This window comes from Triturus cristatus, chromosome 1_2, assembly GCF_964204655.1.
Source record: "Triturus cristatus chromosome 1_2, aTriCri1.1, whole genome shotgun sequence".
Lineage (NCBI taxonomy): Eukaryota > Metazoa > Chordata > Amphibia > Caudata > Salamandridae > Triturus > Triturus cristatus.
Genome location: NC_140580.1, coordinates 380,382,430 through 380,399,678, shown reverse-complemented (window position 1 = coordinate 380,399,678; position 17,249 = coordinate 380,382,430). Strand labels below are relative to the sequence as shown.

Sequence of the window (17,249 nt, the reverse complement as noted above, 5' to 3'; positions counted from 1 at the left end):
CATACCTCATATAAAGTGCTAGTGCTAGAATGGTATGTTTAAAAATGATAACACATTTTGCCAAAAGTAGGATGAGCTTACAAATAATTTATGTGCACAAATATAGGCGGATGTTGAGTATGTAATGAACCAAACCCAGGTGCTATTATCGGCAGTCATTTCATCAATAGATTGTTGAAATCTCGAGTAGAACCGGGAACCCAGTAAAACTGTTGATAAAAACTCATCTAACAGTAAAAGCCCGATAAAATAACACAATGTAATGGTATAAGACATAATGGTAAAAACACAATGACAGATATGAAAAAATGTAATAAAACAGGATGTATGACCCAGATATGTAAATTCCCTATAAGTAAATTACAGGAAATGGTGCAACTCATCACCATTGTTCAGACCATTTGGCATTTTGGAATCTAGAGTCAGGATGTAATATACATTTGTTTTTATACTATTTTTAAATTATAATATAAATAAAAAGTTTAATTCTTGCATTTGACATTAGGTAGGAAATAACATGCTGAGGAGCGGGGATTACAAAAATACTGAAGAATTTGTATATAAGCTGCAGGAGACATAATTAGAAGCCGGAAAATGTACATGTATGAAGACATAGGTCAGGGATTGGGTGCTTGAGAGGAAAGGTGTTAAAGATGTACGCTGATGCAAAGGATTAAAGTAAGTGCAGATGAAGTAGGTTTTGAGTTGATACTCAAATTCAAAATTCAAAAGTACATTCGATCTCCTTCAGCGTCCCATGGGAATCTGGATACCAGTGGAAATTTGGAGCTTTGGCCCAAACTGAAATTCCGAGTTTTGCATAATTCACCTCCCGTACAAAATGTTACCCCTTCAAATTTTTCCAGGAAAACTCTATTGAAATCAGAGTGGAAAAAAATGCTCAAAAAAGAGGCAAGTCCGGTAAGCATAACATTAATTCTTCACGTTTTCCCTCATTACGAAGAGAAATAATCAGAAGAGGGAGGCTCCCCCGTGCCCCCAAGTAAACCCTGCTCCCTGAGGCATCTGAATGTATTGAGAGCGGTATGACTGCGCCAAAATACACAGCACTCAGACAAAGTAAGGAAGGAGTTCACACTCTGGGCTATCATGCCCAGAATTAGACGTACCTGGTAGCAGTAGTCGGAGACATAGTAGAGGCTGATGTTCTCAGACAGGTGGTTTTGCACGGTGAGAACAGCCTGGTCAAGCTTCAGCTCATTCACTAAGGAGAAGATGAGAGGGATTAATGTACCATACACTGATCAGGAGAGATGTCAGAAAATGGCTCTGCCCAGGTTAGCTTGGGGTCAATGCTCTAGTCTAGGCTACACCAAGGAGGTCTCTGGAAGCACAGCTTCAGAACAGATACATTTGTGTATTTGGGTTTGTTGACCAGATGACTCCATATCATGATGGACATTGGTACCAGGGTACTCTGCCGGATGAGTCGTGCACTATACAAACACACCTAACATAAACACAAAGTCATGTGGCAACACCTGTTGTCAATGGGGTCACTGGGCTGTTCATCTGGTGGATTCAAAAAGGATTACTCACACTCCAGGAAATGTCATAAAAAAATATTTATTTTTTCCATTTTCTGATTAGAAAAAGTGTAAAATGTGTTTCAGTCGGCTGCAGACCTTACTTAAAGAAGATATATATATATTATCTACTGGCGGTCGCCAGTAGATAGTTATAGTTAGGACCGTGTTTCCATAGGAAATCCGCAACATTCTATTTGGAATAACTTTGGCGCCGGTTGTCGAATCCTCGCGAACTTTTCAAAATAGGTGGGGCGCTCCGCTCCGCTCCTACCCTGAAAGTCTCAGGGGGATTCGTCAAGCGGGGGCTGAGAAAAAAGGGGGGTCCCAAAACGCATTTTCCCCATGCAGTTTTCCATAGGGACCTTTAGTCCAAGGTACAGCCCGAACAGCTGAACAGAATTACTTGAAATTTGGCAAAGAGGTAGTCCTCAGGTCAGGCATATGCCTTTTGCATATATGGTGTCAGTCTGTTCAGTAGTTCCTGAGAAAATCAAAAGTAAAATCACATATATATCTGGGCGGAGCCTAACCACACATCTCATCGTGAGATCTAATTGGCTGTCAGTACTTCATCCAAGAAGTGTTGGCAGCCATCTTGGGACCAATATACATGATAGCACCTCATTAAAAAGCATTGCAGTTAATAGAAGGTTTTAAGACTTTAGTTACATTATAAATCATTTGTTGATGGTACCATACTCATTTTAGGAATTGTGGTGTGTTCTAAGGTGATTTTACCATGTGAAAAAGCCTTCTGCTGTGATATCACGAACTATGTTTGAGAGAAAACTATTTTCTCATACTTTTCCCACAGAGGTTTGGAAGGTGATCTATAAGCTAAACTGAGAGCATATTTTCTGTAAATTCACATTATCTTTCTCAGTCATGTAAGAATGAAGTGTGACATTCTCAGTAAAACATGTACATCCAACAAGGGCAGAGACTGTCAGTTGATTCCTTTGTGTTCTACTGCAGCTTCCCAGAGTGCTCTAAAGAACAACTAGAGCGCTAACAGTCTTACTTATGACAAAAGTATGGCACACCTGAAGCCCTCTTGATTGGAATAAAGTGGTAACACTTAAAACATTTAATTTACAAAGGAACAACATGAGGGGGTTCATTTTGCCATATAAATTATGATTAGTGCTGCAGAAAGAAAAACTAGGGCACATTTTGACTTCTGAAATCCTCTTTTATTTCATAAAAATATTCTGACATGCAGACTGAAACATGCACTTTGAATACCAGCAGCAGACTTGCCTGGTGAGCAGTAGCTTTACTACAGTGATCTAATGAGCAACTAGAGTGCTAACATTCAGAATCTATGGAAAATGTGTGACACATCTGAATGCCTTCTTGATGGAATCAAAGTAAAAAACTGAAAGTATTTCCTACTGAGGAGACTGCAGTAAATGAGGAAATTAGGAAACGTCATAACAAATAAATCTCCCAAGATGGCCACCAGAGACAAAAGAGCCCAAATGTAGCCCAAATATCACCCAGATGTAGCCCAAATGTAGCCCAATGACAGAAGTGTGCAAAACACTTATTTTTTGTGTATTTGCAGTTTTATATAGTGCAGACTTGTCAGGTATTGGAGTGCTTTACATGAACATTGGTTACATCACACAAGATCAAATTCATTTTGGTTGTAGACATGGGGAGATTAAGTGATTTGACCAGAATCACAGAATGTTGAGCTGAAGCAGAAACTCCAACCTGGTTCCCCAGTTGAAAAGTCTGCAGCTCTGGAAGTAACACCACACCCTCTCCCCTTGGTTGCAACATTTAATCAAGTGGTCAACTGGATAAAAAAACTAAGATTACAAATAATTTAAAAGTTCTTTGTCGCTATTTGAAAACTCAGAAAATATGTCCTCATTTTAGTTTTTTAGAGCACTAACCATAATTTTGATGCAAATAAGACCCTCTCATATATGTAATTTCTAAAGGAAATGCTCTAGGCATTACAGTTTTGATTACTTCAAGATGACGTCAGGCATTCCACACTTTTGTAATAAATATAGAATGTTAGCAATCTAGTTGTTTATTAGGATACTGTTGAGAGGCAGAGGCCAGGGGCACGGACTCTGAAAATTGAAGGCAGGTAGGAGAGTGCAGAGGCAACAATTTGACCACACTAGGCAGGCAGGAAGGGCAGTGGCAGCACAACAGACTATGGAGAGCAGTGGAAAGGGGGGCAGGGGCAACAAACCAACAATACAGGACTGGCAAGAGAGGCTGTGGCAATATAATAGACCATTGTGGGCAGAAGGAAGAGGCAGTGGTCATACAACCATACATGCCAACAGACCCGTTTCAGCCTGGAAACGTCCAATGTTTTTAAGCTCAAATGGGCTTTACTTGATCTGTTTCCTGTCTACAATCTTCTCTTTTTCAATGTAACTCAAAGGGGGAAATCAATACCCCAGTTTTATTTCAAAATCTCCCTCTTACCAAGTTCAAAATGTTCGCAAGTATGGTACATTGGATCATGGTAGGCAGGAGGAATTGGGGTAGGGACATGGACTCGGATAACAGAGAACAGGAGGGACATTGAGAGGTGCACCAAACTGACCTTACAGGGCAGGCATCAGGGTTTGCAGCAGCACAATACACCACACAGGGCATGCGGGACGGGAGTGCAGCACAACAATCCATAGAAAGCAATAGGGAGGGGACAGGACCATGCACATGGACAACAGACAACAGAGGGGAAAGAGGCAATGGTAGCTAGCTGACCATAATGGACAGACAGGAGAGAAAGCTGCAGCATAACAGACCATAAAGGGCAGGAGGAACGGATCAGGGGCATTACAATGGAACCGACAAGCCAGGAGGGAGGGAATAGGGGTGTGCACATGAAACAGAGGGCTGGGGGCAAGGGGGCAGGGCAGGAGCAGCAAGATGACCATGGAGGTCAGGCAGGATGGGCACTAGAAACAAGACACACCATGGAGAGCATCAGTGAGACTATGATGGCATACACACAGACCATGGAGGGAAGGTGGGAGGGGGTCAGGAGCAGCTAGCTGACCACACAGGGAAGGTGGGAGGGGCCATGGCAGCACAGAAGACCATGCATGGCAAGCGAGAGGGTTAGTGGCAGCACAATGGCTATGATGGGCAAGAAGGAGGGTGCAGGGGCATGCACAAAGGACCATGGAGGATAGAAGGGAGGGTCAGGACCTGGGCACAGACAAGAGAGTTCAGGGGAAGAGGCCTCACAACAGACCGCGCGGGGCAGCCAGGAGGAGCAGTTGCAGCACAACAGACCAGGGACGGCAGAAGGGTGTGGCAGTAAAATGGACCATGGAGGACAGGAGGAAGGGGATAGGGGCATGGCATGTGGACAGGCAGGGGGGAGGTGACAGGGACAGGTTACAGTCATCTGACAATGCTAGGCAGGTGGTAGGGGAGTGGCAGCTCAACAAAACACTCAGAGTAGATAGGAGTGGCAGGTCCATGGAACATGGTGGTCAAAAAGGATGGAGCAGGGGCATGCACAAAGACATCGGAGGGCAGGGGGAAGGAGAATAGGGACAGCAAGCAAAGCACAGAGGCTAAGCAGGAGGTCAATGATGGGCCATAGAATTGGGCAATGGAGGGCAGGATGAGTGGACTGGTACATCATGCTAAATGCAGGGCAGTGGCAGCACATCAGACTATGCATGGCAGGAGGGAGGAGGCTAGTCCATGGATTCAGACAACAGAGGATAGGGAGGAGGTGGATGGGGCAGCAAGCTAACTGTTTATAGAAGGTGGGTATTAGGAACTTTATTGTTTTTAAAATGTGTGTCTGTGCAAACTACTTAAAATATGAACAAGTATGCAGCATAATCTCACTTTTATTCAGGAAGAAGAGGACGTTTGGGACTGTCACTCCGGGCTCACTTGGCAGAAACATCCCCTGACCCACAACCCCCCATCGCAAAATGTAATGCCCGTGAAAAGGGTAGGTGGACGCAGTGTTATATAGAACATAGTCCTGAGAGCACGATTGAAAATGAAAACTAGATATAGTATATGGTATAAACTATGCACCAAAAAGTGTGATATAAGATGAACTGGGGCGTGAAATATAATATGCAATACATTGTGCGCAATGACAGATTCATTGGAGAGCGCGAGATAGCACAGGCACTAGCACGTGCTATGCAATATGCGCCTTGGAGTGTAATATGCACAGGGCAGTGTTGTGTAACCTAAGTAGTCTCTAAAGTTGTAATATAAAATATGTGCTGGGTAGTGTAACATTGCATATGCACTGTGACAAAGATATGGATCCCAGATTGTAATATGTATGGCATAGCGCTGTGCTTTATAACATAGGCATCGAGGAAGGCACGTTAGATGGGGCAATATAACCCGTGCAAAGGCAAGTGTGGCATGACATATTCACGGGGTGGTGTTACAGTGCACATGGGCTAGAGAGTGTCATAGCATACGCACTAGCTGGTGGAATACAACACAGAGGTGTGTGGCACTCGGCGGGCACTGGTGGGTGTAACACAGCATTGGGCTCAGCCAGGAGCACGCTGTGACTCTAGTGAGGTTTGTCTCCTTTCCAGAGAGTAAAATAAAAAGTATTACACATCCGGCGGTGGATGTGTGTTTTATTAACCGTGAGGGGGTTTCTTGCATAGTTTGGTCGAATTTTTGTCGAATCCCCTTTGAATGGCTTGGTGTGCATGTGTATTAAATGTGCCCGTCAATAGCTACCCATGTTTGTATAAATAAACGACAAGGGTGTCTACTTGGAGAGTACCCACCAGCGGGGGCGCCGGGATTAGGCACGGTAGGGTGTCAGACATGTCAGAGCTTCACTAGCGGTGTGAATACATTCTACGTGGATTCATTGTATGCATAGTCGCCTTTTAATGAATATCACGCAAATCGTCATGGTGATAGGTACATACGGTTTGTCCAGCATGTCCTAGGTGTTTCTATAAATATATATATATTTTTTTTTAAATAAAAAACAAAGGCCGGCCCCGGGGGATGGGGTCCCCGGGGCCATAAGTGGCCTGAGTAGGGGGGCAACACAGCCCCCCTCCTAAAGAATAATTTTTTTTTAAAAAGGCCATGACCTGGGGGTTGGGGTCCCCGGGGCCGATTAAGGCCTTGGGAGGGCCAAATTAATTTGTTTTCAACAACAAAAATTAGGATGCAAGCCCTGGGGGATGGGGTCCCCAGGGCTAATAAATTAGAAAAAGAAAGGGGGCCACACAGCCCTCCTTCTTAAAAATAAATAAATAAAAGACCGGCATCGCGCCGGAGGCCACGCCCCCTCCTTGCAGCAGTCTGCAAACGTGCCCCCTGGCCAGTTGTAAGTTGAGGAATTAATTCCCCTTCAATACTGAGGGCCAACTAGCCCAACAGGTATCTCCAGTAAGCGCCAGGGAGCTGCGTTGCAGACAGGTGTTCTGAGGCCACGTCCCTTTTTACACCTCCATGCAACGCAGCTCTGTGGCGCTTACTGGAGGTACCTAGTGGGCTAGTTTGACCCTTGGGACCCTTAGGATTCAAGGGGATTTAATCTCTCAACTCAGAACGCCCACAGGCCCTGTGGCGCGTTTTTAAGTTGGGAAAATAATTCCCTTTCAATCCTGAGGGACCCTGGGGTCCAACTAGCCCACCAGGTGCTTCCAGTAAGCACCACTGCTTTGCGTTGCAGAGAGGTGGTGCAGGCCGTGCCACTTTTTACACCTCGCTGCAACGCAGCTCTGTGGCGCTTACTGGAGGTACCTAGTGGTCTAGTTGGACCCTAGGGACCCTCAGGATTCAAGGGGACTTAATCTCCCAACTTAAAACGGCTACAGGGCGTGTTTACACAGTGGGGAAGGGAGGGGACGGGGCATGAGGTGACGTGTTCAAACACGCCCTGTGGTGCGTTTTAAGAGGTAGTTTTAATCCCCTGCCCTATTATATACTAGGGGCTTACAGAGGAGGTCATGCTAATCACAGGGGGACCCCAACGCATAGTGTTCCCTAGTGTATGTAGGTGTTTTCACTGTATTCTGAGTGTCTTTTAACATAGCACTGGCTCTAGGACTGGTTAGTCAGACTCAGTTACCACCAGTATCCGTCTGAAAAAGTTGAGGGTACAGGATGATTTTGCAACAAGGCTTGTTTCTGCTCTTCTGTTTGTTCTTTCTGCACGTTATACTTCTTCCTGCACTTTTCTTCGTCTTTGAGGACTTCTGTTGCTTCTTTCTGCATTTCTTTTTTTTATTTCTGTGCGTTTTTCCTTCTTTCTTCACATGTCCTATCTCTGTAGGCATAGCTAGAAATTAGCATTTTAAAAACCTTTGAAATTCCCTGAAAAAAACATAGGTTTCAGGCACGTTACAGCTAGGAATTAGCATTTAAAAAACCTTATTAATTCACTGAAAAAACCATAGGTTTCAGGGGCGTTATAGTTAGCTGGACTTTTCACTCGTACAAAACCATAGAAATTCCCCCGTTATAGTTAGTTCAGCTAACTATAACTCGCGCGCCCGCAATGCACTGCTGATGACGTCACATATTACATCACTCATTACATGGTCAGTGACATCACTCATGACATCACTCATGGCACCCTCATGTCCCACCCTCAGCTCTCCAACAGCTTCTGGTGGGCTACGGAAGGTCAATGTTGAAGGTACAGTGCGGATCCACCGAGAGTAAGCAGGATCCATAGAGTCTTGTATATATTCTACTCCAGTTGCAGCCTTCGTGCAGCCGATACCAGGGATAGCAAGGGCAGCATCAGGGGTATTAATGAGCAAGACAAGGGTATCAACTGGTATCCTTGGCTATTGGTAGCTGAATCCTGTGGTGGGCAACACTGACTGAAAGTTTCTACTGAATGAAAAGCAACAAGCTTGAGTATCAGTACTTGCTGAACAATCACTACCAAAGGCAATAGTTCTCGCCTATGTGACAGCTATTAGCTTTGGCAATCTGTTTTAGCCATTGTGTACACCAGTGTGGCTGCTGTTAAGCATGGCTAAATGTTAGAGGCGTGGGGTGGGGTATTTTTGAGTGGGGTAGAGTGAATTGGGGTAGATTGGCGTCGAGTGGGCTGGGGTAGACTAGCATAGAGTGGAGTGGGGTAGAGTGGAGTGGGTGGATTGGGATACATTGGGGTACATTGGAGTGAGATGGAGTGGGGTAGATTGTAGTGGGGAGTTGGGGAGTTTAGCATGGTAGAATGAAGTGGGGTAGATTGGGATGGGGTAGATTAGAGTAGGGTAGATTGGGTGTAAAGTAGTGTGGGAAATATTGGGGTAGATTGGAGTGGGGTAGATTGAGAAGAGAGGAGTGTGGTGGATTGCGGTAGATTGGAGTGGAATGGGGTAGGCTGAATTGGAGTAGAGTGGAGTGGGGTAGATTGGAGTAGGGTAAAATTGGGTGGATTATATTAGGGTAGAACGGAATGGAGTGGGGAGTCTGGGGTAGTACGGAGTAGGTAGATTGAAAGGGTGTGGGGTAGATTGGGATGGAGTTGGGTAGATTTGGATGGAGTGGGGTAGAGTGGTGTAGATTGGAGCAGTGTGGAGTATATTGGAGTGGGGTACATTGGAGTGGGGTACAGTGGAGTGGGAGAGTGGAATATAGTGAATTGGGGTATATTGGGGTGAAGTGAAGTAGGTTAGATTGGAGTGGGGTAGATCAGGGTGGATTGCAGTGGATTGGAGTAGACTGGAGTGGAGTAGAGTGGAGTAGAGTGGAGTGGAGAGGAGTAGATCAGAGTGGAGTGTGGTAGGTTAGAGTGAAGTGGATTTAAGGGAGTGGAGTGGGGAAGACTGGAGTGAGATAGATTGGGTGGGTTATGGTAGGGTGGATTGGAGTGAAGTGGGGTGGATTGGAGTAGGGTAGCTTAGAGTGAGATAGATAGGAGTGAGGTAGTTTGGAGTGAGGCAAAGTAGAGTAGATTGGAGTGCAGTTGGATAGAGTGGTATGGGGCAGATTGGGATGGGTTGGGGTAGAATGGAGTGGGGTAGATTGGACTGTGGTAGATTGGTTTAGGGTGGGGTAGATTGGAGTAGATTGGGGTAGACTGAGTGGGGCAGATTGGATGCGGTAGATTGGAGTAGGATAGGTTAAGGTGGAGTGGGGTAGGTTATATAGGAGTGGGATAGAGTGAGGTGGATAGGGGTGGAGTGGGTTAAATTGAGGTGAAGTGCAGTAGATTTGTGTGGCATGTGGTAGACTGGGGTGAACTGGAACGGGGTATATTGGGCAGAGTGGAATGGAGTATGGCAGATTAGGGTAGAGAGGAGTGGGGTAGGTGTATTGGAGTGGGTAAATTGGAGTGGGGTATATTGGGGTAGCGTTGAGTTGGGTAGTTTGGAGTGAGGCAGAGTGGAGTAGATTTGAGTGCAGTTGGATAGAGTGGTATGGGGTAGATTGGAGTGGGGTAGATTTGGAAAGGGTGAGGTAGATTGGGGTAGACTGGAGTGAGGTAGACTGGAGTGGGGCGGATTGGATGCAGTAGATTGGAGTAGGATAGTTTGAGGTGGAGTGGGGTAGGTTAGACTGGAGTGTGATGAAGTGAGGTGGATTAGGGTGGAGTGGGTTAGATTGGGGTGGAGTGGGGCAGATTTGGGTGGCATGTAGTAGACTGGAGTAAACTGGAATGGGGTAGATTGGCTAGAGTGGAATGGAGTGTGGTAAATTAGGGTAGAGAGGAGTGGGGTAGATTGGGTGGATTGGAGTGGGTACATTGGAGTAGGGTAGATTGGGGTGGAGTTGAGTTGGGTAGATTGTGGTGGAGTGCAGTTGGGAGTATAGGAGTGGAGTCGAGGTTGGAATGGAGTGAGATAAATTGGGGATGAGTGGAATGGGGTGGATTGGAGGGGGGTAGATTATGGAATGGAGCAGGGTAGATTACGTGCATTGGAGTAGGGTAGATTGGAATGCAGTGGGGTAGACTGAAGGGGGTAGATTAAAGATGGATGATTGGAGAGGGGTATCTTGGAGTGGAGTAGATTGGGGTGGAGTGGATTGGAGTGGGATAGAGTGGAGTGAGGTAGATTACATTGGGGTGGGTAGAATGGGATAGATTGGGGTAGAGTGGGGTAGATTAAAGTGGTGTAGAGTGGAGTAGATAGAGGTAGATTTGAATGGAGTAATTGGGGTGATATAGATTGGAGTAGGGTAGATTGGGGTGGAGTTGGGTGGGGTAGATTGGAGTAGGGTGGTGTAGTTTGGAGTGGATGGATTAGGGTAAATTGGAGTGAAGTAGATTGGAGTAGGGTAGATTGGGGTGGGGTAGATTGGGTTAGGGTGGGGTAGATTGGGATGTAGTGGGCTATATGGGAGTGGAGTGAGTTAGATATGAGTGGAGTGTAGTACATTGAGTGGGATAAATTAGATGATAGTGGGGTGGGGTAGATTTGAGTGGAGTGTGGTAGAGTAGAGTAGAGTGGAGTGGGGCAGAGTGGGTGGATTGGAGTGTGGTAGATTACAGTGGGGTAGATTGTGATGGAATGGTGTAGATTGGAGTGGAGTGTGGTAGAGTGGAGAGGAGTTGGATAGATTGCAGTGGAGTTTGGAGTGGAGTGGTGTAAATTAGAATGAGTGGGGTAATTTTGAGTGGAGTAGAGTGGGGTGGGATAGATTGGAGTGGAGACAGGTAGACTGGAGTGGAGTGGGTTAAACTGGGATACTTTGGATGGGGTGGATTGGGGTAGATTGGGGTAGATTGGAGTGGATTGGAGTGGAGTGGGGTAGACTGGGGTAGATTAGAGGAGAGTGGGGTAGATTAGAGGAAAGTGGGTTAGATTTGGGTGGGGTGGGGTTGACTGGGCTAGATTAAGTGTAGTAGGGTGGTTTGGAGAGGAGTGGGCAGGGGCAGCCGATGCATATTAACAGTGGTGCGGCAGGTGGAAGGGGAGCGCGGGGTTGGATCGCGGGGGGAATAAAAGAAAAAGAAAACTTACCTCATGCTGCTTCTGCCGCCTCGCACCTCGGAACTCCTCTGCTTCCTGCTTCCAGCAGACACTGGGACAGCAGTGGACTCCCCATTCAATATTGCGCTGCTCTCATGCTGCTTGACAGCAGTGTGGGGATTTGCCTAAGCAGGCTGCTCCGCTGTGCTGTTTCTCCAACCCAGCTGTACAATACAGTCAGGTTGGAGAAACCTAACTGAGCATGTCTGTTTGGCTGGCCTAAGACAGCCGGCCAAACAGACATGCACAGTTAGCAGTGCACATCACTCCTCCCCCGTCCATCCCCACACACACTGGCTCAGTCAGCAGCCGAAAAATAAAATGATATTGTTTTATTTTTCGGCTGCTGGCTGAGCCAGTGGGGCTCAGTCAGCCTCTGGGAGTAGGGTAGATTGGGGTAGAGTGGAGTAGGGTAGAGTAGAGTGGAGTAGGGTAGAGTAGAGTGTAGTGGGGTAGAGTGGAGTGGAGTGAGGTAGATTGGATCGTAGTGGAGTAGATTGGTGGTAGATTGGAGTGGAGTTGGATAAATAGGAGTGGAGTCAAGACTGGGGTGGAGTGAAATAGATTGGGGAAGAGTGGGGGTAGATTGGGGATAAGTGGAGTGGGGTAGATTGAGGTGGAGTGGAGTTGGACAGATTGGAGTGAAGTCGAGATTGGAGTGGAGTGAGAGATTGGGGAAGAGTTGAATGGGTAGACTGGAGTGGAGTGGGGTAGATTAGGGTGGAGTGGAGTGGGGTAGATTGGGTGGATTAAAGTAGGGTAGATTTGGTTAGAGTGGGGTAAATCGAATTAAGGTAGAGTGGGGTGGGGTAGACAGGAGTGGGGTAGGTAAATTGGGATGGGGTTAATTGGATTGCAGTGGGGTAAATTGGGATTGACTGAAGTGGGGTAGACTGGGGTAGATTAGAGGAGACTGGGGAAGATTAGTGGAGAGTGGGGTAGATTTGAGGGGAGTGTGGTTGATTGGGATTGAGTAGGGTAGATTGGAGTGGGGTTGACTGGGTTAGACTGAGTGGAGTAAACTGGAGTGGAGTGAGGTAGATTGGGGTAGAGTGGAGTGGCATACATTGTAATGGAGTGGGGTAGATTGGATCACAGTGGAGTGGATTGATGGTAGATTGGAGTGGAGTTAAATAGATTGGAGTCGAGTCAAGATTAGAGTGGAGTGAGATTGCGGAAGAGTGGTGGTAAATTGGTGTAGAGTGGGATAGAATGAGGTTGAGTGGAGTTGGATAGATTAGAGTAGAGTCAAGATTGGAGTGGGTTGAGATAGACTGGAGAAGAGCTGAATGGGGTAGATTGGAGAGGAGTGGGGTAGATTGGGTGGATTAAAGTAGGGTAGATTAGGTTAGAGTGGGATAGATTGAACTGGGGTAATTGTAGTGGGGTGGGATAGAAAGGGGTGGGGTGAGTAAATTGGAATGGGGTAGATTGGGGTGAAGGGGGGTAGATTGGGTTGAGCTGAGGGGGATAGATTGGTGTGGAGCAGATTGGGGTCAACTGTAGCGAAGTGGGGTGGGGTAGATTGGAGTGGGGTATATTGGAATGGTGTAAATTGGAGTGGAATAGATTAGGGTAGATTGGAGTGGGGCAGATTGGATGGGATGGATTGGAGTAAGATATTTTGAGGTGGAGTGGGGTGGTTAGATTGGGGTAGGTTAGAGTGGAGTGGGATAGATTGAAGTGGAATGGGGTAGAGTGGTGTGGAGTGGAATGGCATAGAGTGGAGTGTTGTTCCAAGGAGTAAGTGGAGGGGATGTAGAGTGGAGTGGCATGTCGTAGAGTTGAGTGGAGTGGAGTGGCACGAAATGGAGTGGCATGGCATAGAGTGGAGTATGCAAGGTGTGGTAGAGCACTGCCATTACAGCCAACACATTTTCAATTGAAATGACCATTTCATTTGCACCGAAATCCAGTTTTACTTCACACAAACGATAATGTGTGCAAATGCCCTCACCTAGCGTATTCATGTGGTTTGATCATACTCAAATATTTGTTTCCACCACACTTCAGAATTACAAAAAAAAGTGCCTCATTTGTACTTATTCTGCTATATTCTGAAACAGCAGAACTGTTGGGGTTTTTTGTACTAGAAAAACAACCATCCTTCACCCTCTCCTCTTACATGGATACTCAGCAGGATTGTCACGTAAATTCTCTCACTTTGAAGTCAGAGACTGAAAACTAAACACCAAGCTCCCTCAGGAGAGGGAGCTTGACATTTGTTCTCTGTTTTTGGATGCACAACAAATGTGACAAGAAAAGAACGAAATGTAAAGGTCTGTTTACAATCAAGTTTGTGGGAGAATACAGTAAACCAGGTTTGGACAACGGAAGGGGCGAACTCAAGCGGGACAGCTTAAAGCCAGTAAAAAGAAAGTAAGAAAATGTGAGTCACAAACCACAAAGCCCCTGGTAGAATGCATTCCTAGGTCAGCTTTCTCAATGTCCCCAATATGTATTTAGCACATCAGAAAGCTACACTGTCTGGTAGGCTTCGTCCTAAAAATCAACTTGCACAACCTCAGCCTGTTCGAATCATCACAAAGAATCATATCTGAGAAAGGGCCAGTACATGCCGAATGACTAAATAAAATAAAGTCATGATACCGGATTCACACACAGGCCTGCACTTGGGGCAAGGAGAACACGAGGTGGGTGACTTTCCTGTCCCAACATGCATTTCCCGCAAAACAAAAATCTGCTGGATAAAGAATGGCAGGAATACCTCTGCGCCACCTAGAACAGCTTTTGCGTGGCAATGAGCTTCAGTGCCAATACTGTCTAAAATATTTCAGCTTTCTATGCTGTGATAAACCAGCATCAGAAAGATGATATCCATCAAAGTGTAATTTTTTTTGTTAAACAATCTTTCTTCAGTTTTAGTGAATTTGAGAAAATAATAAACTACAGCTAGAAATGATTGTGAGAGTGTAAATGAAAAGCAGGACAATAGAATCCGCATTTCAAGTAAATGGTACATGATGTTATAATTAAAGGTGTGGTTTCGTTGTTGCTTCAGTAAAAATAGTGAGGATCAACATGTACAGAGAGATGCCTTGTTGACAGTTAACAATACCTTACCCCCTGCCCTAACCCAGCTAGTTCTCGGTCTTATGGAATGCAGTGGTAGTCGGAGTTTGTTGGAGGAGCCCGGGAGGGGAAGAAGGGTGGTGAGCCAATCATGTTTTTCCAAGCTAACTTTGGACATCTGTCCCCATGAGTGTTGGAATCTGGTCCAGCCTCTTGGAGAGTCAATGCAACAGAGTGTCAGGGGGGTATTTGGAGTTTACATCAAGGGTGGTTTTGGCAGCCGTGGCCGGCATGACTCACGGGTGGGGAGGGGTCGGGGGGTGCGGGGTCGAGCAGGGAGGGGGGGGGCTTTAAAAAAATGTAAACTAACATTTTCCTTCGCCTGCAGAAGCAGGCAGCCTCCCTCTCCTCGCCTAAGCCAATCACAACGCTGCAATGGCAGCGTTGTGATGAGCTGGGACGCCGACCACACAGGCTTCTATGGGAAGGGCGTTTTCTCCATGCAGGCTGCATGCAGCCTACATGGAGAAAACGGGAGTGTGCGCATGACTGGTTTGGTCGGCCCTCGGGCTGACCAAACAGTCAGCGCCCACAACATTGGGCTAACCACTCGTCCCCGAACCGCCCCAAACCAAACCCTTTTTCCGCTTTCTTGCAGTGTGAGAAGCAAAAACATAAAATGGTATTTATAACATTTTATGTTTCTTCTTCTCGCACTGCGAGAAAGCAGTGGGGTAACGCTCCTACGCCCACGTGTTGGAGACGCCCCTGGGTCCTGGTCTATTTAATCTCGTCCCTGTTCTTCAGCGTTCTGAACAGGACCTCAAGGGCAACCCAAGTCAGGGTGATGTCTCTTCCGAAGCCAATGATATTCCTCCCAGAACAGAGAGAGGCTCTCAGCGAATCCCCAGTGTATAACCTCCTCCCACCAGCTATCCGCTGATGGGCCCTTGGGGAAATTCCAGGGCCTAGTTATTTGTCACTTGGCCTGTATAAGGGTTAAGTCTATGTCGTAAGAGAGTTTGGGAATTCTTAGGGCGCGGAAATAGGTCCTGCAGACAGTGCTCTAGTGTGTTCCAGTGATGGGCTTCTGCCAGGTCCACCAGGGCCAGGTGGATTTTGGCCAAGGGAAAGGCACCACCATAGCATATGAAGGAAATCTACTGGGCCAGTGTGGCATCTGGGGCAATAAGGGGAGACTATGGGAAATATCTTATGCAGTTTCTTTGGCGTAAAATAAGCTCTGTTAAGTAAGGAGAATTGAATGAATATAAATTGGGAGTTACAGGATATCTTGTTGGGATATTCGAGTAGGAAACACCCTTCCTTGTTATGCAGGGCAGGGCCAAGCTCCTCCTCCTCCCGCCGGGTACTGAGGGGTGTCAGTGAGACATGTAGATGCTTTTACATGTCTTTGTACTGCCACTTGACCAAACACTGTTGGTTCCCATTTCATGCACTGCCTGAATGAAAGAGTGCGTCTAAGGCTCCAACCCCATCAGTGCCCAGTGTTTGCGACGTAAAGAGAAATGTTAGCATGTATTAAAAAGAGGGAACCTGGCAGCCCATGAGTCTGGGTAAATTCCTGGTGAGGCATAAGGGCATCATCCCCAGATCCCCCACAGTGTGTGTGCGCCTGCAGCCTCTCAGAGTCGTAAACTAAGAGATGTGAGCGGGCCTAACTTCGTTGGGATGCCCCTCAGAGGTATGTTAGGTGCATAATTTCAGGGTATTATTGTATATGTCAGCGCCTGTCTCCAGTATGTGAGTGTGTTATGTAAAAGTAATGGTAAAACGGAACAGCGTAGTATACCCGGTAGCAGCACTGTATGCAGTGTACAGAGTCACAGTTTCCGTGCGGTATAGTTTATTTCAGTCAGATGGAAGCCCGCTAACCAATATGATAGCCATTGCAGTTGGCCTGCATAACAGTAGGTTCAAAAGTCAGGGGCGTCCATTAAGCCTTCATCTGGAGGGAGCTGTAATTTTTCCAGGCTCTCTCTGCATCTGCCTGTGCCCCGAATCAGATCTGTGAGTAGAGTATTGAGTCGCTGAAAATAAGTTATCGGAACCCCCACTGGTAAGTTAATGAAAAAGTACAGAAGACGGGGGAGCATCACCATCTTAGAGAGTGCCAGTCGTCCTGCCACGGCCATATGTAAAGTTATCCAGAAACGGATCTGAGAGAGGAGGGAGGTGAGTGCTTTGTTCAAATTGCCTTCCAAAAGGTATGGGGTGGATCCAGAGATTAGTATGCCAAAGTAGTGGAAGGTATGTTGGGATAGTGTTTCTTCCTACATAAGATTTATTGTAGTCAACTTGTAGTCCAGAGTGACCTGCAAACTGGTTGAGCAAAGTGGCAAGTGGTGTCAAATTCATGCTAAGGTCATGTATGTATATTATGAGGTAATCTGTGTATGAGGAGACTGCATGTAGTTTCTGTCCTTGTGGCGTACACCAGTCACCAGCCCTCTGTCTAATGCTCTGCACTAGCGGTTCTACTGCCAGCACGAAGAGGTGTGGGAACAGGGGGCATCCCTACCTGGTGCCACGAAAAATTGGATTAAGTGGAAGATATGTGAAAGCCTGTCCGTGCCTAGGCAGCGGGGTTAGAATAGGAGTTTAATCCATCTAAGTCGGGGGATGCCAAATTTAGTCAGAGTTGCAAACATGTAGTCCCAGTCTATGGTGTCAAATGCCTGCTGGAGGTGAAGGGAAAGGCCAT

At 46.4% G+C, this 17,249-nt stretch overlaps 1 protein-coding gene across 1 annotated transcript in view; it reads right to left on the bottom strand.

Moving 5' to 3' along the window:
- LOC146867398 (heparan-alpha-glucosaminide N-acetyltransferase-like) overlaps positions 1 to 17,249 on the bottom strand; it is a 1,041,362-nt gene that overhangs the window by 1,003,842 nt on the left and 20,271 nt on the right. The window contains exon 2 of the mRNA XM_085605125.1: positions 1,131 to 1,225. Coding sequence (XP_085461251.1) covers positions 1,131 to 1,225 — 95 coding nt within the window. The remainder of the gene's footprint in view (positions 1 to 1,130; positions 1,226 to 17,249) is intronic.